Source organism: Rhinopithecus roxellana, chromosome 11 (assembly GCF_007565055.1).
Source record: "Rhinopithecus roxellana isolate Shanxi Qingling chromosome 11, ASM756505v1, whole genome shotgun sequence".
Taxonomy (NCBI): domain Eukaryota; kingdom Metazoa; phylum Chordata; class Mammalia; order Primates; family Cercopithecidae; genus Rhinopithecus; species Rhinopithecus roxellana.
This window is the reverse complement of record NC_044559.1, coordinates 22,004,567-22,025,675: the sequence shown is the minus strand read 5'-3', so window position 1 is coordinate 22,025,675 and position 21,109 is coordinate 22,004,567. Positions and strand designations below refer to the sequence as shown.

Here is a 21,109-nt window from a genome sequence, read left to right as displayed (position 1 = left end):
TGGTAACTCATCTCTGCATAGCCCCTGTTGTTGGGGATGTAGGAGGGGGCATCATATCTACCCCCTGTATTTTTCTACTAAGCATGAAAAATTATGCAAATCATTCTTGAGAATATTGAATGGACTCCCAAGGCAGATGGGGCAGGGCCCAGAATCATGGGCTGATCAGGAGGAAGAAGGCCTGGGGCCGCCTGCGGTGCCCTCTGCTTTTTATGATGTCTTCACCTCCCGCTGTCTCGCTCTGTCATAGCCTCAACCACCAGAAGAACCAGGTAGAGCTGTCTTTCCTCCCGGGAGACACTGGGAAGCCAGACTTGCTTTCTGCTTCCCTGGAAGGGCCACTTCCAAAGCAAGAGGAGAGGAAAACAGAGGCTGAGGAGAGAGACCAGAAAGGGGAAAAGAAAAATCAGAAAAAGAACGAGAAGAAGAACCAGAAGGGGCAGGAGGAGGTGGAGCTGCCCAGCAAGGAGAAGCAACAACCCCAGAAGCCACAGGCGCAGAAGCGGGGCGGGCGGGAGCGCCGGGAGTCTGGGAGTGAGCAGGTGAGGTCCTGCGGAAGGCTGTGGCTGCCTATCCTCCTCCTGGAGGGACAGCCGCGAGGGCATGGGGACGGGGCACCCGCTGGGGCCGAGGGAGGGTGTCGCCTAGGGCTGCAGGAGGATGCTCCCAGGCATTCTTCCACCTGGCCTCTCAGGAAAGAGTGAGCAAGAAGCCAAAGAAAGCCGGCCCATCAGCGGAGGACGACAGCCTTATGGACGTGTACTATCGGGAGGGAAAAGAGGAGGCAGAAGAGACGAATGTCCTGCCCAAGGTGAGGGCAATGTCACTGGGAGGGGAAAGGCTGTTCCAGGCGAGGGAAGAGCTGGGCTGTCCTCCGCATTATCCTCTTTTACTTCACTTCCTATAAAATATGAAAGTGGGGACTGTCAGTTGCCTCCGTTGACCATCAGCTCCTTGAGGACAAGGGACCCTTTTTACCCAGAGCAGGTTGCATAAAATAAATTCTAAGGAATGTTTATTGGGTGGAACTGAATTAAATTAGGAGACTGGGCAGGTAAAGAGGAGGCTGAGCCGTTCTGAGCCTGCATCCTCCAAAAGATGAGAATAGTAGTATCTGGGCTGAGAGGACTGGTATGGGGCGGCTTATACCTGTTTGGGCAGGGCCTCCCTGCCACCCTCAGAATTCTTGTCATATTTCTGTCCAGCTCTACTGTTATTTTTGTTTTTATTATTTTGAGACAGAGTCTCGCTCTGTCACCCAGGCTGGAGTGCAGTGGTATGCACTCGGCTCACTGCAGCCTCTGCCTCCTGGGTTCAAGTAATTCTCATGCCTCAGCCTCCCGAGTAGCTGAGACTGCAGGTATGCTCCACCACGCCTGGCTAATTTTTGTATTTTTAGTAGAGAGGGGGTTTCGCCATGTTGGCCAGGCTGGTCTTGAACTCCTGACTTCAAATGATCAGCCGCCTCAGCTTCTTAAAAGTGCTAGGGTTACAGGCGTGAGCCACCATGCCTGGCTTCTATTGTTATTTTATATACGAGTATGCATATGCATGTGTGTGTGTGAAAATTTTGTTACCTAAACAAATGTATTTACTTAAACTTTTATGTCACTGCTGTAACGTTGCCCCAGTGGGCCGGGGCCTGGCATGGCCTGGGAGGAGAGGAGAGGAAGGGCCTCTGGGCTTGGTGAGGAGTCTGTGCTCCTCCAGGTGGGCTGGGGTGGGGAAACAGGGAGCAACCTAAGCCAGGTGCTTTCCTCAGCACCTCTGTGTTCCTCCAGGAGAAGCAAACCAAGCCAGCAGAAGTGCCCCGGCTGCAGCTGTCCTCAGGCTTCGCTTGGAATGTGGGACTAGACTCTCTGACCCCGGCCTTGCCACCTCTAGCAGAGAGCTCAGACAGCGAGGAGGATGAGAAGCCACACCAAGCCACGGTGCTGTATTTTGCAGGGCATGTCCTTTTTGCAGGGACCCCTTGGTGTCAGTCTCGTGCTCTGTTCCTAGGCTGAGTGTCTTCCTGGGTGGGTGGGGGAGGGGGCAGCAGCCATTCCCAGGCCAGGGGGAGAATATAGAGCCCTGGGCTGCCCGGCCAGCTCGTGGCTTCCACCACAGCCCTCCCCTAGGCCTTGAGGAGCAGATGATTTACTGTGTTTCTGCCTTCCATAGCAGAAAAAGAAAAGCAAGAAAGAAAGGGAGTTGGAGAAGCAGAAGGCAGAGAAGGAGCTGTCCCGCATTGAGGAGGCGCTGATGGATCCTGGGCGGCAGCCAGAGTCTGCGGATGATTTTGACCGACTAGTGCTCAGCTCCCCCAACAGCTCCATTCTGTGGCTACAGTACATGGCTTTCCACCTGCAGGCCACGGAGATCGAGAAGGCCCGTGCCGTGGCTGAGAGGGCCCTTAAGACCATCTCCTTCAGGTCTCAGCTTTGCCCCAGGGAGCACTGTGTCTCCGCACGTTCTGGGCTGGGAGGTGTCTCAGCCTGTGGGGTAGTTCCTCCTAGGCAGTCCAGCAGCGTTTTGGGTGGCTGCCACCAGGGGTCCATGGGTCCCCAGGCTTTCTGCCATAGGTGTGGCCATCTGTGAAACAGATCCACTCATTTATATTTTATAGTCCTCTTCTCTGAAACTGCTAAGGTTAACCTTCACAAGAGTCTGTACACTTACATGAGGGAACCAGTTTGAGCAGAAGCACAGTAAGAAAAGAGCTCACTACATACCTGGGGGAGATCCCCAGGTGGTTTTCCAAACAGAGAGGGAGTTTTTGAGGTCTAATGAAGAGGGAAGGCAGTCCTTTGCTTCATCCTCTTAGTTTGAAGAGAGAATCAGACCCAGGACGCTGCGTCCGGCCCAAACCTCAGGCCCGTTTGGGATCTGGTGGGCATCCTTTCCAGGAATGGAGGCAGAATCCAGGAGAGCCTCAGACCCAGCCATTGGGGTGGGAGCAGGGGTTCCTAATACTGTGGGAGCTGTGGTGGGGACACAGCCTCTTAGAGTCTGCATTTGGGGTGGGATCTGAGGACACAGAGCCTGGGAGGGGGAGATGGTTCCTGGGTCTCCCTGGATGGGGCGGGAGGCTCACCGGTCTCATGTGGAGCTCATGTGCTGACTGCTTTCCCTCCAGAGAGGAGCAGGAGAAGCTGAACGTGTGGGTGGCTCTGCTGAACCTGGAGAACATGTACGGCTCTCAGGAGTCCCTGACCAAGGTCTTTGAGCGAGCTGTGCAGTACAATGAACCTCTCAAAGTCTTTCTCCACCTGGCTGACATCTACGCCAAGTCAGAGAAATTCCAGGTAGGAGGCTGGGCCACAGACGAACTCCTGGGAGTCCCAGGGGCCACAATCTCTGGGAAGAGCCTCTGGGGTTCTGGGTCCAGTCCTGCTCTGGGCTTGCCACCGAACATCGGGGCCCCAACTTCCCCATCTTCCAAGTAAGACAAGTCATTTCCCTCACCTCTTCAGGCCTGCGGGGTCAAGGTGAGGGAGAGTGGCTTTGGAAGTGAAGGGGAAGTGGACCCCTGGTGTGTCTGCCTTGGGCTGCTGGCAGGGCATCACAGACAGAATGGGACGTCCCGGCCCAGCATCCGCTCTGGCATCTCTCCCTCCCGCTTGTCATTCTCATGTTCTCCTAGGCTAGGACCGCCCTCCTGTGGGTGCGGATCAGCAGGGACTCCTCTGTCCACTGTGCCTTTCTCTGAGCCTCCCTCCCGTTCCTCTCAGGTCTCTAGCATTAGGCCTTGAGATTGTGTCTGGTAGCCCCAAGTCTAGCTTCTTGTGAGTGTTGCTGCTTGTCTGTCTTGTGCCCTCTGTAGTATCACACTCTCCTTAGCATGCCTTGTCTTTTCCCACAGGAAGCTGGTGAACTCTACAACCGGATGCTGAAGCGTTTCCGGCAGGAGAAAGCTGTGTGGATCAAATACGGTGCCTTCCTTCTGCGGAGGAGCCAGGCTGGGGCCAGTCGCCGTGTGCTGCAGCGAGCCCTGGAGTGCCTGCCTAGCAAGGAGCGTGAGTGCTCATTCCCAGCTCCTAAGCCCAGGAGCACTCCACGATCGGGGAGTAGGGATTGGCCCTGGCATTGCTTATTCTAAGTCAGGAGAGCCTTATGAGGGCTTTCTTCTTGCCTGTCGATTCTGTGCCCCTGAGCATAACAGTGCATGTTACATTTCAAATGCCAGGCTCCAAAAGATGGAGGAACAAAATGCAGTTAGCACTAGTTCTGTTGCCCTTGGGATCCCCCACCTCTTCTGTGCCCAGAGAGTGGTGTGTCTGCAGTGCCCATCTGTGTATTTGGCCCCAAACCCACCCCACCTTCCTTTTGGGGCTTTGTCCCTCTTGTCACAGCCTGGGTCTTGGGACCCAAGAGCAGGGAGGCAGGCTCATGCTGACCCTGCGGAACACAGTGTTGTGGTGAGGGGGGCTGTCTGCTTGTTGGGTCTCTGAGCTGTCGTCCTCTCCCTGCAGATGTGGATGTCATTGCCAAGTTTGCCCAGCTTGAGTTTCAGCTGGGGGATGCAGAGCGAGCCAAAGCCATTTTTGAGAACACGCTGAGCACCTACCCAAAGCGCACAGATGTCTGGTCAGTCTACATTGACATGACCATCAAGCACGGCAGCCAGAAGGCCGTCCGGTGAGTGGGGCAGCCGGCCAAGGCCAAGTTCCTCAGGGGAGGGCGTGGTAGGCACTGGTCCCACAGCAGCTCTCAGCATCCCAGTCCTCTTACTTGATCTAGAAAACCAGCTTGATGTGATGCCCCAGGCCCAGTGACATTCACTTCTTCAACTTTTCTTTCTGCCTCACAGGCCGGCATTGGTAGGAGGTAGCCTGGTCAAGAGACTCGAGTTTCTCTCATAATTAACTGTTCCTGGCTCTCATTGTAGACCACTTTCACAGGCATTCTCTTGCTTTTGACCCCAGCATCTCCACAAGACAGGGAGGGTTTAGAGATGAGTAGACTGAGGTCCAAAAAACAGGTGCCTCCCCCAAGCCCTTCATTGAGCTGAGCTTTTCTCCTAGAAAAGCTCACTATGTATGTGTCTCACTGTTGTGTCCCCCATCCCAGTAGCTTTGTCCTGATCACTGTGTGGCTTTAGGCAGGGGAGTCCCTTACCATCTCTGGGTGTCCGTCTGCTCATCTGGAAGATGAGGGTGGTCGTGCCTATCCCTAGGGCATCATGGGAATTCATCATGGATTAATAAGGATAATGGTAGAAGTGGGAGTCCTGGATGGGAGAGGGTCCTGGTTCCAGGGCTGAGAGCAAGTGGGTGAGTGCCCGCCAGGAAGCATGTGGCCTGGTACTGAGAGGCAAATGCCACTCTGCTTTTCCTCAACAGGGACATCTTTGAGCGGGTCATTCATCTGAGCTTGGCTCCCAAGAGAATGAAGTTCTTCTTCAAGCGCTACCTGGACTACGAGAAGCAGCATGGCACAGAGAAGGATGTGCAGGCAGTCAAGGCCAAGGCCCTGGAGTATGTGGAGGCCAAGAGCTCAGTGCTGGAGGACTAGTGGCAGGCCGGCTTCACCGGACACTGTCAGCAGTGGGCCAGCCCAGCTCCATCTCGAGTGCCTGGGCACTTGGAAGACTGTTGCTTCAGGACTCTATTTAAATGCTGCTTTTTCTGCAGCAACCTTGGGGGAATCCTGTCAGGATGAAAAGGAATTTGAGATTGTTTTTAATTCCTCTTTGCTTGCTTTATTTTCACTACCAACTTGTTATCTTTTTCCTTATCTGAGGCTGCTTGGGGATTGCCGGCAGCAGGCCCCTGGATTCCCAGAAAAGCTGAGGGTCCCTCTTCCAGGGGAGTCCTCTGGGGAGCAAGAGTGGAGGGGCTACTCCCGAGGATCTTGTGGTCAGGATCCTGCTGTGTCCCTGGCAGGCTGTCAGTCCAGCCAGAGGGGGTCAGTAGGCTCCAGGGAGTGGCCCTCCCCTCCTATCTTGGAGTCTCTGGGTGTTCCTTCGGCCTCAGCCCCACTGGTACCTTCTGCCTTTTAGTGGAGGCTGTGAGTCTGGGACAGGAGGACAAATTCAGAGCCCAGAGGGGAAAATGGAGAAACCTGGGCTGCTGAGGAAAGCCACGGTTGTTGGCGTGAACTGATGATGTCTCATGCCACGCCCGCCATGGCCACATTACCTAACCTCTCCATGTCTGGGCCATTCAAGGTCTTGGAGGCCAGCACAGACCCAGCTAGTTGAAGCCAGTTCTTTTTTGGCTTGGTCCTGAGGGAATTAAGTTTTCTCTGGCAGAGCTTTAAGTGTCTTGAGAGCTTTTCCATGGGAAATGACTGAGTCATATGCCAGGAAGCCGGACAGGGCCAAGGGAGAGCATCCAAAGGTTCTAGAGGTGGTGGGGGTGGCGGGCAGGGATGGGAGGAAGGAGAAGCTGGGGCTGGCCTGCTTCTTGGGCATGAGCACTAGGATATAAGAGCTAGTTCTGGGCCTGCCCGCTGAGCACAGAATCTTCTGACTCGTGAAATTTCAGACTGTTTCCTTCTGAGATAGGCCAGGCTTCATCTGTTCCCCACACCAAATCAGATAATGAAACCCAACCGCAAAGAGATCATCAGCCCCAGGGCCTTCCCCTATGTTGAACCCCTGGCACTCCCTGCACCACTGCTACCCTATGGGCCATTTTAGTCCTGTCCCCTTCCCTAACACGGCATAGGATTTGGGCCTGGCCCCATGACCACCAGCCTGCTGTGGCATGCCCATTCAATCACGCAGACACCAGACTACTTTTAGTAAGAAAAGCTTTATCAAAAACTTAAATATATAAAATAAGGCCAGAGGCTGCACTGGAGGCCGCTTCCCAGTGGCGCACTGCTGCGTTAGGCACATCTTTGCAGCTAGACACGTTAACTGCGCAAAGTACCATAAAGGAGCCCACTGGTGAGCTTCACTGTCACCTGGCCCTGCTGGCTGGGGTTTCCATTGTCTACTGGGTCTCTCCACACCACAGATTGCCTTGTGGTCCTTTCCCCTGGCCAAAACGATTTTTAAAAAATCCTCTTCTGATAACGGATGTGAGCAAGCAGTGGGGTTCAGTTTGGGACCAAGTAGTGCCATTTACAAAGAGCATGAGAAGCAGCTCCTTAGGAGGCGAGCAGGGCCATCTCCACGTTGTCAGGGGCTGCGCCGTTGCCTGCCAGACCCTGGGCCCACTTGTGCAGGCGGCTGTAGAGTGGGAGGCCCTGGTTCTCACGGTACAAGTAGACACCGGTGATGGCATTCCACTGTGGCCGCGGCTGTGTGCCTTCCACTGGGAAGTTGGCAACCAGCTCCTCATCATCCTTGTTGAGCGCCACAAAGCCAAAGAAGCGGCGCACATTGTTGGCAGCGAGCACCCGAGAGTGCACCTCGGCTGTGCGCTGGAACAGCTGGTCCTCATTGGCGCGGTACTGCGCCCAGTAGGCCTCCTGGCGGTAGCTGAGTGGTGAGCAGTAATGCTTGAGGCATTTGGTCAGGAACACCAGGATGGCCACCACACCAATGAGCAGCCACCCAAAGAGCTGGCCAGAGAATGGGCACAGTTCAGGAGGGGCAAGGAACTGCCTGAGCCCTAACCCCCAGAGCAAATGGGCCCTACCTCCCAGAGCAAATGGAGAAGGAGCAAGTTCCGCTTGTATAAGGGAAGCAGGTCCTTGTGGCTGTGATTCCATCACTTGCTTACCCCCTTTAACTCACGCTCTAGTTGCTCTTAGACTTAGCCTGTTTTCTGCTGCCACCCCTGCTACCTTAAGAGCACCTCCTTCCCCTGCCATCATCTCATGCCATCAAAACCCAGCTCAACCTGCCAGGCTCAGCTCAGATGCCTCCTCTGGGAAGCCTTCAAAGGCCCCTATGGGAGCACGTGTGCCTTCCCTGAATCCCCCGTGGCCTGGTTCCTCTCATCACCATCTGCCTTGTGTGGAGGTCACCCATGTGCTTGTCTGAAACACTTGGAGGGCAAGGACAGGCAAGGTCATCCTTATTTTACCATTTGCTCCTGTACAGAGACCTGGGGGCATTTGATCAGCATCAAATAAGTATCATTTCTTTGTCTACCATCTTCCAACTCTGGTGCTGTCTCCAACCTTTTCTCTGTTTCTCTTTTTTTTTTTTTTTTTTTTGAGATAGAGTCTTGCTTCGTTGCCCAGGCTGCAATACAGTGGTGTGATCTCGTCTCACTGCGGCAACCACCTCCTGGGTTTGAGCAATTCTCCTGCCTCAGCCTCCCAAGTAACTGAGATTACAGGTGCCTGCCACCACGCCTGGCTAATTTTTCCATTTTTAGTAGAGACCATATTGGCCAGGCTGGTCTCGAACTCCTGACCTCCAGTGATTCACTCGCCTTGGCCTCCCCAAGTTCTGGGATTACAGGTATGAGCCACTGCACCTGGCCTCTGTTTACATCTTATTTACTGAGAGAAGAAACCTTTTAGAAAACCTGTGCTCACTTGAGGTCAGGAGTTTGAGACCAGCCTGGCCAACATGGCAAAACCCCGTCTCTACTAAAAATACAAAACTTAGCTGGGCATGGTGGCTGCGTGCCTGTAATCCCAGCTACTTGGGAGGCTGAGGCAGAAGTGCTTGAACCCGGAAGATGGAGGTTGCGGCGAGCTGAGATCGCGCCACTGCTCTCTAGCCTGGCGACAACAGTGAGACTCCGTCTCAAAAAAAAAAGAAAAGAAAAGAAAACCTATTCTCCTTCCTATCTCTCCCTCACCCCCTGCTTCTCTAAGTTCACACTTGCAGCTGAGATTTTCTGCTACTCCCCAGTTCTCTTCCCTTGCCTTCTGTCCCTTGACCAACCTCCTCTCCTTCAGAGCCCAGCTAAGGCTCAGGACAGCAACTGCATCTCCTGACTCAACACTCCATCCTGACCCAAGGGACTCCCCTTAAGTCAGCAACACTTGAGGCTGACTCACTGCTTGGACTGGGCCCTTCCTGGGATAGGAATGTGTTCATCTCCAGAGCCAGCCCCACTCCACTGTCAAGGGCCCATCACAGATGTTTCTGGGGTGGCTTGCGGGGGTCCACGCTCAATCTGGCTGGGGTAAGGGGCTTATCTGTGATTGGAATTAAGGCCCAGACCAAGCCAGAAGAATGTTCCTTCAATGTTTAAAACTAATTTGGTCATATACAAGTGAGATTTACAGTAAAAAAAAAAAAATTGATTAAACTCTTATTTGTGTCTGAAAATGGCCCTTGCCCCACCATGCACCTGTTAACCAGCCCTGATACCTAACGCTAGTGCTTTCCCACAGACCTCAGCCCCTGAGGACCAACTCCAGTTTCAGCACTAGGCCATCCCCGGACCTCCTACCAGCCACCACTAGGAAAGAGGAGCTTCCCTTTGCACATCTCCTTACCTGGGACTCATACCTGAGCCTGCGGCTGACCTCCTCCCGGAAGTCTGACAGGTTGTCAGGGTTCTCCTTGCAGGGGAACCTGGCCAAGATTTCGGTGGCGTGGGCTGATGGGAAGTGCTCTTCCCTGGCCGTGAGTGAGGAAGGGTCCACGAACTCGCTGAGAGCACAGACATAAGCCTCACCACGCAGCAGGGAGATGACAGACCAGGTGACAGGGGCCACAGCTGCACGGCCCAGGATGGAGCTTAGGAGGAGGAAGGTAGGGGCGGCAGAGCAGTTCTTGGTCCTCCGGTGCTGGCACTCAGCCACGAGGTTCCAGGTGTGGTTGTTGAGGATGATGCCAATGATAAAGAGCACCAGGGCGGGCACGCCGATGGCCGCCAGCCCGTACAGGTAGTTCCGGGCCGGCGAGCAAGGGCAGTGGAAGGCCACCACAGAAAACAGCTCCTGGCTGCCCACCGTGCCCAGTGCCACCAGCCCGTTAAAAATCATCACATCCTTGCTCTTGAAGAAGAGTGACAGGAAGCGGAAGTTCTCTGCGATCAGGGCTGCCATGGTGACGGTCGTGGTGGGGTGGATTGCAGGAGAGGAGGCAGGAGGAGACGGGATTGACAGTTGCTGGTGGTACTAGGAAGGGGCGCAGGCTGGGAGACGCCGGACGGCAGGGTGTGGTTGTGCTATTTTATCCCCAACTGTGGTTGACCTGATGTTTCCTGTGGAGCAGATGACTGATAAGTCTTTCCCTCTGAAAACCGGGAGTTGAAGAAGACACTAGTGTGGCCAGGCTGGGGAGAAAGGAAGGAGTACAGGGCCCTGGGAAGTGACAGTTGCCACTGTTCATTGAGTTCCTCCAGGGCACTTGGCACCCCTCATTTCCCATCCTCACAGTCCCACGTTGAGCTGTGTGCCCTCCATGCCCTAAGGAAGGTGAAGGATTCCTGAGGACGAGTGACTCGCCAGGGTCACAGATGAGAGGCAGACTGAGATTCAAGCTTGGCTGACCTGCCTCAAATGCTTAGGTTCTTTTTGCCACCATGAACTTCTCTTGGGGTAGGGCTTGGGGGTGGCCCATGGTGCTAGTGCATGTGGGGCGCTGACCGGCTTTCCCTCTGGGAATCCAGGTGGCACACATTAGCAGAGGGGCCACGGACTCCTTGGATCCACGGCGTGTCCTCAGGGCCTCAGCCTTGAGGGTGTAAAAGCTAGAGTGAGTGTCCGGGTGGATAGGGGACTTGGACAGGATCCTGCCGTGTGGGCTGGGGTGGGCGTGGCAAGATGCCAGAATTCCTGGAGTTCGCAAGGACTTTATCTTTTTGGAGACCTCAGGGTCTGATCACGCTTCATGACTTTTCTCTGGGCCTCAGTTTCCTCATCAGTGAAAAGAGAATAAATCATCCTGACCCTTGCTCTTTCCTAGGGATGTTGGAGGGAAAGGAAAGAATAAAAGATGCCTGATTGTGCTCTGTATGAAACTCTCCATCTCTCCCACCCTATCTTGTCTTTGGGGTGGGGACGATTCTCCTGCCCGCAAAGAGCAGGGAACAGACCTGAAGAGGATAAAGTGCCTTGCTGAGGCCAAACAAATACAGAGGTGCCCCAGCAGGACCTCTAACCACAACCTAAGGAGACTTGGGAAGTGGACAAGGGTGATTCTGTGCTAAGTGAACCCTCTTTTTTTCTGTCTCCTACTGACCTTGCTGTGTCCATCCGCGAGTGCCCCGAAGAACCTCCTCTTCTGCAGCCGTGACCCCCTCTCCTATCCAGCAGCCTCCCAGCAGCCCCGCTCCACCCCGCCTGCCAGCAACAGGAAGCCCTGGTAAGAGCAAAGGCTCAGCGGTGCCACCAGCTCATCCGGAGATTATTCTGCCTTGGTCTGGGCTGCAGCGACCCTGGCAACCTGCCGGGAAGTGGCCATGGCCTCGGGCAACAGCGAAGTTTAGCCCAACTCCCTTCCTAGCCTCCACCCACACAAGCCTGAGAGACAGGCCAGGGTGTGGCCTCATATCCTCCCCATCTGGAGAGTGAAAAACAAAACTCCCCAGGTCAGAGGAAGCCAGGGAGTAGAGGGATGGGGTGAGCGGCAGACAGGGAGGGACCTGGCCCTGTTCCCTTCCATGCTTCATGGAGGGATCACCCCTTCTAGATCACCCCTTCCATCCCTGCCAAGGAAGGCTGCCAGATGGGATCAGGCAGAGCCATGTGGCCACGTGGGCTCCAAGAAAAGGAGAAGCTGGAGGAGGAGGACCAGGAGCAACAACAGGAGGAAGAGGAGGAGGAGGAGTCTGATTCTTCCCCCACTTCACAGCCTGGAGCTTCCAGTCTAACTTCCTGGGAAAGGCAGTTTGCATCACTGCTGGGGATGAATGGGTTAAAGTCAGTCCCCTCTGCCCCATCCTTTTCCCTTCTTGGCTTCTAGGCTTCTAATTAGCTCCCTGTGGAGGCTCTGGGTTCATAAACTGGCTCAAAGTGGGGTACAAGATACCTGCACAGGGTGGGTGGTGAGCAGAGGATGGGTCAGGTCATCCTGTGAGACCACTGCCCCCAGACCAAGGATGGGTCACAACCAGACCCCCAGTGGGACCTCCTCCAACATCAGTGACGACAGGAGACTGGCGGCTCGGGGAGGGGCAGGACTGCTCCCTATTCAACTGGGTGGAGGGAACCTCAGCTAGGGGCCTCTCTCCCTCTGGGCAGCGTGGGACCTGCTCCACCATGCTCCCCTGACACTGGCACACCCCAGGGAGGGCCCCTTCCTTACCTGGGGCCAGCTGTGGGCACTTGTGGCCATGGCCTCCGCGGGGCTGGACTCTCCAAGTGGCCTCCAGGAGGGCGGCGCAGGGCAGCGGCAGCCTCCGCCACTCCCTCCTGCTTTTCTTCTGCACGGGGGCCTGGGGCTGGTGGCGGCTTCAGACTAATCTAACTCCAGAAAAGAGAGAAGAAAACAGTGAGATGGAGTCTGCGCGCCAGTGAGTGGAAAAACAGCCTCCCGGCGCCACCAGGGAGAGGAGGGCGGGCCCCGAGGGCGGTGCGAGAGGAGAGGAGCGCAGAGGAAGTTGAGGTGCCTGTTCTGCAGCTGCAGCGCGTCCCACCGACCCGCTGCTGGCGCTCCCTGGGCGGTGCTGGCCCTCCGCCCTCGGCCCAGACCCGGACCCGGCCGTGCTCCACACCAGTGGGACCAGTCGGGAGGGCCACGTGGGGGTGTGGAGGCACTGGGGAGATCTGACCTAGACCTGCCCCCATGACAGTTTCAAGAGCACCGCACGGGCCGGGCGCGGTGGCTCAAGCCTGTAATCCCAGCACTTTGGGAGGCCGAGACGGGCGGATCACGAGGTCAAGAGATCGAGACCATCCTGGCTAACACGGTGAAACCCCGTCTCTACTAAAAAAATACAAAAAATTAGCCGGGCGAGGTGGCGGTCGCCTGTAGTCCCAGCTACTCGGGAGGCTGAGGCAGGAGAATGGCGTGAACCCAGGAGGCGGAGCTTGCAGTGAGCTGAGATCTGGCCACAGCACTCCAGCCTGGGCAGCAGTGTGAGACTCCGTCTCAAAGAAAAAAAAAAAAAAAAAAAAAGCACCGCACGTACTTGACCCCTACCGGGCAGAAGCTACCGAAGGAGAGCCTGCGAGGGTCAGGGGAGGGTGCCCTCAGACCCACGCTGAGCCCTGCAGGATGCTCAGGGCCAGGGCCCCACCCTCTTCTGGCCCTTCTGCCTCAGAGCGGTCGGGTCATTGACTGGACAAGCCATCCCCAATGCTGGCTCTTTGACCCATAGTCAGCTAACTCCCCGGGACCTGCTTCGGATCCCTGGAGGGCTGAGGGTTGAATTCAGGAACCTAGGGATTCTCCAGGGCCTGCAGGCAGAGCTTCAACTGGTGGGTGGAAGTTACAAGGAGGCAGGTTTCTGAAGGAAGCGCTTTGTACTAATCAGAGCTGCCCAGCCTGTATCTAAAAGTGGTCAAGATGCGGGCTGAAGCGTCACGGGTCAGGAATGCTGCAGAGGAGAGTCTGTGGACAAGCTAGATGACCCTTAGCATGGAGGGAGAGGACCCCCTACACCTGTCAGCTGTGCAGTGCACGTGGTTCCATCATGGTGGAGCTGCTGAGTGACCTGCTGGCCTCCCTAAGCTGGGCTTGACCATACGTAGGAAGGAAACAAAAGGTACCAGAGTTTGCTTGCTTGTTTATTTGCTTGTTTCAGATCCCAGCATATGCTAAACACAGTCCCAGATCCTTCCCTAAAAGTTATCTTCCTTCATCCTCACCACAATCCTGAAAAGCAGGTCTTTAAAAAAATTTTTTTTTATTTTAAAAAAGTTTTAAATCTGACCTAGACCTCCCCCCCATGACAGTTTCAAGAGCACCCCGCATACTTGACCCCCGCGGGGCAGAAGCTACCGAAGGAGACCCCGCAAGGGTCAGGGGAGGGTGCCGTCAGGCCCGCGCTGAGCCCGGGTCCAAAAAAGAAGACTTCTTCTTCTTCTTCTTCTTCTTCTTCTTCTTCTTCTTCTTCTTCTTCTTCTTATTATTATTATTATTATTATATAGAGATAGAGTCTTGCTATGTTGCCCAGGCTGGTCTCCAACTCCCAGTCTCAAGTGATCCTCCCTCCTTGGCCTCCCAAGTGCTGGGATTACAGGCATGAGCCACCACGCCCGGCCAAGCAGGTCTTCTAATATCCATTTTATAGACAGACACACTGAGGCTTAGAGTGGCTGGGTGACTTGCCACAAGTCCTGCAGTGCTGGTATTTGAACCCAGGTGTGCCTGACCCAAAGCTTTGCTGTCCTTCACATTCGTACCTCCTGATACCTCTGGGCCTTCTCTTCACACTGGAAGCGCCCTGGTCCACCAAGATACAGCTTGTTTTTGCTCATCCTAATCCTCCCTGACTTCAGGGCCCAGACCAACTCCTACCTCCTGGAAGGGCCCTCCCAGCCCACCTTGGCCCACGAACATCTGAGCAGCTCCTCCCAAAGAATTAAGAGGAGGGAAACTGGACCCCAGAAGTGGGAATAGAGGGAAGGATGGATAAAAAAGGATGGAATCATGCCAAGATCAAAATCAATTCTTAGATGCTTGGGACTTATGTCTCAGAGCTGAGGGCGGTGCTGAGAAACCTATCTGTACCTCTGTTTATTCCTCCTCAACAAGATGGAAGCTTGAGTGTTTGTGTTACTGTCTCTCATCCCTGCCCAGGGGAGGAGGACGGAAGTCCTTGGGTTCAGAAATCAACAAATACATTAGCCACACTGTGCTGGGTGCCTACCATGTGCCATGTGCTTTTACACATAGCAACCCCACGATGGGGAGGGGGTGGGGCTCATCCTCATTGTATAGATGAAGAAATGAAGGCACAGGCAGTGATGCAGCTGGCCCAGGGACAGTGTTTGTGAGTGGTAGAGACAGCATTTGACCCAATTTTGTCTCACTCTGGAATCTGAGCTGCTTTCCGTTTATGCTGCTGTCCTCCCTGCTCATCCCACCTGGGCTACAGCCTCGGAACTCCTCTTAGCCTCTTAGAACTTCATCCCCAAGAGGTGGGTCTTTAAGAAAAATGGAGAGACTTCAGCTTCTGTGTCTCAATTCTCAAGCCTTGGGGATGGTCTGATTTCCCCCTGAGACCTGGATGTGAGGGGGGTATTAGGGTGGTTTTCAAAGACCCCTCTACAGGAGGACTTTTGTACTTGTTGCTAAATAAACACTCAGTCCACCTGGACAATTGTCACGTGACCCCCATGGTGACCACACACTCTGGCCTCTTCCATGTGAACCTAGCTTCTGACATCTTGTCTCATCGCCTGTCTCCCCAGGTGTATCACCCCAGTGGGCTGTGTGTCATGTCCTTATGGACCCGCCCCGGCCCACACAGTCTCACCTAGGACATACTTGCCCAAATCAGAGGGCTCCCACTTCATGAGATGCTGGGATGATTCCCACTCCCCGAGCCCTGAGCATAAAGGAAGAGAGTCCCCGAAAAGCGACAGAAGAGAGTGAACCCAGGGGCGGGGATGTCTGTCAAACCTGGGAGGAGATGGTGAACATCAGCCTGGGAAGGGCTGGGCAGAGGGGAGCCATTGGTCCCTGTACCTGCCATGACAGTTCCGATCCCTTTAGACTAATACTGCTCATGGGCCCACTGCCCTAGGGCCATCCAGGGCAGTGTCACAGCTGAAAGTGTCAAATCCTCTTGCAGCTCCAAATGTCCTGCCTCCGATGGGCAGGCGAGTGCTAGGGAGTGTGGATCTGCCTAGGGGACTACTGCCCAGTACTGAAACCCTTCATTTTTCCACCTGGTTTGGGGGTCGGAGGGGCTGTAGGCTCAGATCCCCATTCCTGCCTCTTCAGCTGGCCACGCCTCATACTTTGCTAAAGTAGGTGGCCACCTCCTTGCGCGGAGGCCGGGGCCCGCCCCCAGCCCAGCCATTGCCCATCAGCGGTGGCTCCTCCCTGCCCAGCTGCAGAGGTGGTTTGCATTTGTGCCAGCTTGTGAGTAGCCTGTTCATGGTGCCTTGATCCGTGATGCCACGCAGCTTCTCCCTTTCCTCCTCCGCACCATCGGGGGGTGTGGGGGCAGCCGCGGAAGCAGGGGCCGTGGCCAGTGTCCCGTGGGTGTGACCCAGCTCCAGGTCATGGTTCATGGCCTCGAAGAACTGCTGGATGCAGACCTTGGCGAAGGCCTTGGCGTGCTCCGTGCATGTCTCGTCGAAGAGCTTGCGCTCGATGTCGATATAGTGGGACCAGTACTTGCTCTTGAGGAAGGCGGCCTGCGTGAAGCAGGGCCGCACAGAACGCACCACGAATGCCAGCAGTGTGGTCAGCAGCACGAAGGACCAGCCCAGCGCCTGTGGGGAGACAAAAGAGAGTCACGGGGCACTGTCCTTGGGCCTCCGAGCCTGTTCAGACTCCCAAAGCACTCTCTATGCCAGCACTTCTAGCTCAAAGAGCACAAATTGGGCAAGTGAGCTTGCCTCTTGGCCTCCATTTCCTCATCTGTAAAATGGGCATAGAAATTGGAATAACGGGCCGGGCGCGGTGGCTCAAGCCTGTAATCCCAGCACTTTGGGAGGCCGAGACGGGCGGATCATGAGGTCAGGAGATCGAGACCATCCTGGCTACCACGGTGAAACCCTGTCTCTACTAAAAAATACAAAAAAAAACACAAAAAACAAAAAACTAGCCGGGCATGGTGGCGGGCGCCTGTAGTCCCAGCTACTTAGGAGGCTGAGGCAGGAGAATGGCGTGAACCCGGGAGGCAGAGCTTGCAGTGAACTGAGATCCGACTACTGCACTCCAGCCTGGGCGACAGAGCAAGACTCCATCTCAAAAAAAAAAAAAAGAAATTGGAATAATGGAGATAGGTGCACCTCATGGAAAGAAGATCACGTGGGTAAAGTACCTGCCATGCTGGCGGGGCACCCACAGGGCCCAGGAGTTAAGTGGGCAGACCCTGGAGTTAGGCTGCTTGGTTTGAATGCTGTCTCCACTACTTACTAGTTGACCAGGAGCAAAGCACTCAACTTCTCCATGCCTCAGTTTCCACACCTATAAAATGCAGCTGGTGGTAGCACCTATCTCAGAGTGTTGTGAGGACTGAATGTGATAAGCTTACCGCAGTGCCTGGTACCCAGTGCTCAGTGACTGTTAACCATTACTGTTGTGCCAATAGGCCCTCACTTACTGTGCCTCTTCTTTCAGGAAGCCTTCCTTGATCTCCTCAGGCCATAGTGGCCCATTTTCCTCTGAGTCCTGAACCTCTCCTTTGGCTCCTGGTATTGTCACCAGTGACAAGTGAGCATCTCCTCTGTGTCGGTTCCGAGCTGGGCCTTCAGGGGTCATGAAGGCAAATCAGGCAAGAACTCAAACTCTGCGCTGAAGAGCACCCTGTGCTTGGTTCTACTCTGCTCTGTCAGCTCACTGCAGGGCACGGGGCAGGATGCTCCCCCACCCCACGCTTCAGGGTCAGGCCCCAGCCTCACAGAGAAGCATTTGGGCAGATCAGGACTGGGGCTGAGGGCAAGCCCAGATGCCTATCATGGGGCTGGGCAGGTCATGACAGAGCAGACAGGGTGGGGAGCCGCTGAGCGTGTGTACAGGCTGGGGGCACCCCAGGCTGTTCCAGGAGTACATGCGGGCCCGGTGGGGCTGGATCTTCTGGATTTCCAACTTGAAAATCTGATTTTTATGTGAAAAATTCTGATTTTCATTTTAATTTTATATACTTTTTTACTTTTTTTTTTGAGGCAGGTCTTGCTCTGTTACCCAGGCCAGAGTGCAGTGGCACAATTACAGTTCACTGCAGTCTTGACCTCCCAGGCTCAAGCAATCCTCCCACTTCAGCTTCCTGAGTAGCTGGGACTACAGGCATGTGCCACCAAACCTGGCTAATGTTTTTCTTTTCTTTTTTTTTGGAGACAGGATCTCACTATATTCCCCAGGCTGGTCTTGAACTCCTGGGCTCTAGCGATCTTCTTGCCTTGGCCTCCCAAAGTGCTGGGATTACAGACATGAGCCACGTCATATCTGGCCCATTCTGGTTTTTAGAACATGCCAACAAATTCTAAAGTTGGATCTAGAATTCAGTCTCTGAAGGCCAAATGAAACGTGTATAGGCCAGGCAGTCTGCACCCTCTGGGGCCCACTCAGCTTATGATGTGGTGGCTTAAAGTTCAGGTGGAGGGACAGCTGCCAAGGCCCTGAGGCTGGGGATGATGGGATGAGTGCCCACAGGAGAGGAGGCGCAGGTTTGGGAGGAGAGGGAAGTAGAGTTCAGTCTGGATGCTCAGAGCGTGACATTTACCAGGGCCATCTGGGTGGTGATGGAGGCCTCCCAGGAGAGAGGCCCCTGCTACAGCGGGAAGCCAGGAGTGTCTGGACTTGCCAGGGTAGAGTGTGCACATTTCTCCAGCCCTTGTAGGGCAGGCTGGTCCCAGCCCCTCGCCCTGACAGCACCTGGTCTGCCAGCTGTGAGGGTGGGCTGCCTGGGTGGCCCTCCCCACACAGCACTGACTGGGTTGGAAGAGGCCATAGAGGCTTGGATGGGTGAGCGTGGAGGGGCAGAGGATGTGGGAGCAGGGCTGGGGAGGACCCTCGCTCTGGTTGACCTGTCAATGGGCTCTCCAACCTGTCTTTCCGTCACATCCCAACAGGGCCTCTCTCTCATCCATGCACCCCCTTCCAGGACACCCTGGTCCTCAGCTCCCACTCCCCAGCAGGGACACACCAGATGGGGGCATTTGCCAGGGAAATGTACCCAAATGGCTTAGCCACCCACTGGCGTCACCACTGCTGAGGCCCGGAAGAGGGAAAGGATGCAAATTCCTCCAGCTTCCAAGCTCAGAGATCAGGATGGGGATGCAGGTCCACTCTGGGGACCTCAGGACAGGGGTCAGGCCCACTCACCAGAAGCCTCTGGACAGAGGGAGCCAAAGCACGTTCTCCGGATGGCCCTGGGCTGAGGGCACACGCATGGCTGTGCCTTCAGCCTCAATTGGGAAGATGCCCCCCACACCTCGGAGCGCCACCTGAGCAGAGGCCCCATTTTGAGAGGTAGGGGGATAGGGCCCTCCCAGAGGGACCTTGATCTGCCAGTGAGACCCAGCCTGAGGCCATGCAGCCCCCTCACCTGGGAGATGCAGCGGAGGTAGCGCACGGCCACCTCTCGGGCCAGCAGCCAGTCGCCATCGTAGATCTCAGGGCAGGGCACCCGGGCCAGCAGGCGGGCAAGCTCAGGGGCAGGTAGACCGGGTGCCAGGCTGCCATTGCCCAGTGCGGTCACGGGCACGGCAGTGCAGAAGGCACAGAGGAAGCATTTGCCGTCGAGCAGTGTGACGGCCACCCAGATGATGGGCGCGATGAGGGCGCGCTGGGCCATGGAGCAGAACATGTAGCGCAACACAGCGGGGTCCTTGGCCCGGCGGCCCGGCGGCCGCTTCCATTCTTCGGCCAGCATGGACACGTTGTTGTTCATGACCAGGCCAAACAGGAAGAGCACCAGGGGTGGCGCCAGCAGGATGCCCGCGCTGTAGGCCGCATTGTAGCCCGGCAGGCAGGGGCAGTTAAAGTCAAAGGCCGAGTACATCTGGGCACTGGCCAGGGCCATGATGCCGCAGATGCCGTTCATGAAGGACTCCTGGTTGGACTGCAGGAACTGGAAGATCATCCGGAACTTGTCCATCGTGCCCCCTGCGGGGCCTGGCCTCCTCTTCCCAACTCACCGCTGCCTCCAAGAGGGCCCCTGCCCCCCACCCTGCCCACTGGGTGCCCACCTCATGACTTGGGCGCTCCTGGCTGGGACCAGCAGAGCTCAGAGCAGAGGCTGAGGTCACTGTCGCTTTGAGAAATCTTTAGTCAGGTGCTGGCCGGGAGGGTGCAGATTGACCAATCCTGTGGGTTCAGCCAGGATTGTGCCCCTCCCTCCTGGGCTTCTCTCTCTCTGCAGCCGCCTCCACCTCCAGCACTAGCACCTGCTAGGGACCAGCTTTCTGTGGGTGTGGGAGGGAGGGAGGGAGAGGTGGGAGAGGGCAGGCTCAGACACAGGCTGGGAAGACACTGTCTCCAGCAGGGCTGCAGTTTGGAGAGTCCAGGGCTGCTGCAGGGGCCAGAGCTCCCGGACCTTGTCTTCTGATCTCCTAGGAAGCTCATTGCCCCCCTTCTGTCCTTCCCACTGGGGGTCTCCTCCATGCTGTATCAGAATCCCAGAGGGCTCCTCCGTCGGTTCCCCGATGACAGTGTGGTGCTGTGGTGGCAGTGGCTGCAGTGAGGGTGCTGCTGGTGGTCATGGGGATACTGGTCACAGAGGGGATGGCAGTGGTGGTTGGGGGGATGGTGCTAATGTGGACATGGCGTACAATGAAACGTCCTGGATTTGCTAGCAGAAGACTTGGATTTGACAGGTTGCCTGGGCAGGGGCTGTGGCCTGTGAATGTGTTACAGGGGTCCTTATGTCGGCCTGCCTGTGTCTCTGTGGGTGTGCCTGTGTGTTTGTGGGCTGTGGATGGCGAACCCTTTCCTGGCTCCACCTCTGACCTCTACTTCCCCAATCAAAAAATAAAGGGGTCTGCATGCTGACAGCAAGGGGGTGAAAAAATTTAATGGGTGGGGTGATAGGGTTTCATGCCTGGAGTTTGGGCCTCAAGAGTGCCTGCAGAAACCCGGCCAGCCCTCCTCCACAGACACATCAAAGAGGAGGAGCTGAGTGTGCTCGCTCTGATGCCCAGGGCTCTCCCTGACCTCCCAAGGGCAGGTCAGATCCAGCTCCAGCGGGATGGCTCCTGTCTGCGAAAAGCAGTGGGGTCTGGGGCTGAGACAGAGCCTGGCCAGGACATCTCCAAGGGGCCCACAGATCTGTGCCTCCCCATGTGTATGCCAACACGTGAGCTCACTGTGCCTTTGGGCCTCTGCATCTGTGTATCAGTGTGTGTGTGTGTGACCATGTTAGTGGTCTTTGTGTCTGAGGGTCTCTGTATCACTGACCAGAACCAGCAGTGACCCAGGCTTGCCCTGGGTGGAGCCCTGTGCCAGGCACTTAAAATCATTGGCAGTGTAACCTTCGTACAATCCCATGGGACAGGTACTACCATCCCCATTTTACAGAGGTGGGGACTGAGGCTTGGAGAGGTTAAGTTATCAGCTGAGAGCTACCTAGCTGGTAGGTGGAGGAGTGGGATTGGAACCCAGGCTAGCCCTCTCATGGGAGTGGGAGTAGGGGGTGGAGGAGGGGTCAGGAAATGTTTTTTGGCCTTTCTCTTCTGGGCGAATCAGGTTCCTGT

At 55.7% G+C, this 21,109-nt stretch overlaps 3 protein-coding genes across 8 annotated transcripts in view; 1 reads left to right on the top strand and 2 right to left on the bottom strand.

Moving 5' to 3' along the window:
- PDCD11 (programmed cell death 11) overlaps positions 1-6,237 on the top strand; it is a 52,460-nt gene extending 46,223 nt beyond the window's left edge. For 2 of the 3 annotated variants that reach the window (XM_010356202.2, XM_030940305.1), the window contains exons 29-36: positions 251-542; positions 695-811; positions 1,782-1,931; positions 2,164-2,414; positions 3,119-3,287; positions 3,845-3,998; positions 4,455-4,620; positions 5,325-6,237. In XM_010356202.2, the coding sequence (XP_010354504.1) occupies positions 251-542; positions 695-811; positions 1,782-1,931; positions 2,164-2,414; positions 3,119-3,287; positions 3,845-3,998; positions 4,455-4,620; positions 5,325-5,496 (1,471 nt within the window). In that variant the 3' untranslated portion in view covers positions 5,497-6,237. The remainder of the gene's footprint in view (positions 1-250; positions 543-694; positions 812-1,781; positions 1,932-2,163; positions 2,415-3,118; positions 3,288-3,844; positions 3,999-4,454; positions 4,621-5,324) is intronic. The other variant, XM_010356203.2, reaches the window with a different exon arrangement.
- Positions 6,238-6,723: 486 nt separating this feature from the next.
- CALHM2 (calcium homeostasis modulator family member 2) lies at positions 6,724-12,502 on the bottom strand. 4 transcript variants are annotated; one of them, XM_030940307.1, is made up of 3 exons: positions 12,098-12,502; positions 9,340-10,752; positions 6,724-7,497 (listed from the first exon to the last, which is right to left on the bottom strand). In XM_030940307.1, the coding sequence occupies exons 2-3, from the start codon at positions 9,892-9,894 to the stop codon at positions 7,081-7,083; spliced, it is 972 nt and encodes a 323-aa protein (XP_030796167.1). In that variant the 5' UTR covers positions 9,895-10,752; positions 12,098-12,502; the 3' UTR covers positions 6,724-7,080. The 4 variants fall into 4 exon arrangements, with proteins under 4 accessions (XP_030796167.1, XP_010354509.1, XP_030796168.1 ...); XM_010356207.2 differs by having other exon boundaries at positions 9,340-10,052; XM_030940308.1 differs by lacking the exon at positions 12,098-12,502 and adding an exon at positions 11,033-11,700.
- Positions 12,503-13,833: 1,331 nt separating this feature from the next.
- On the bottom strand, positions 13,834-19,658 carry CALHM1 (calcium homeostasis modulator 1). Its single transcript, XM_010356208.2, has 2 exons — positions 18,964-19,658; positions 13,834-16,183 (listed from the first exon to the last, which is right to left on the bottom strand). The coding sequence occupies exons 1-2, from the start codon at positions 19,513-19,515 to the stop codon at positions 15,698-15,700; spliced, it is 1,038 nt and encodes a 345-aa protein (XP_010354510.1). The 5' UTR covers positions 19,516-19,658; the 3' UTR covers positions 13,834-15,697.
- Between the last annotated feature and the right edge of the window lie 1,451 nt (positions 19,659-21,109).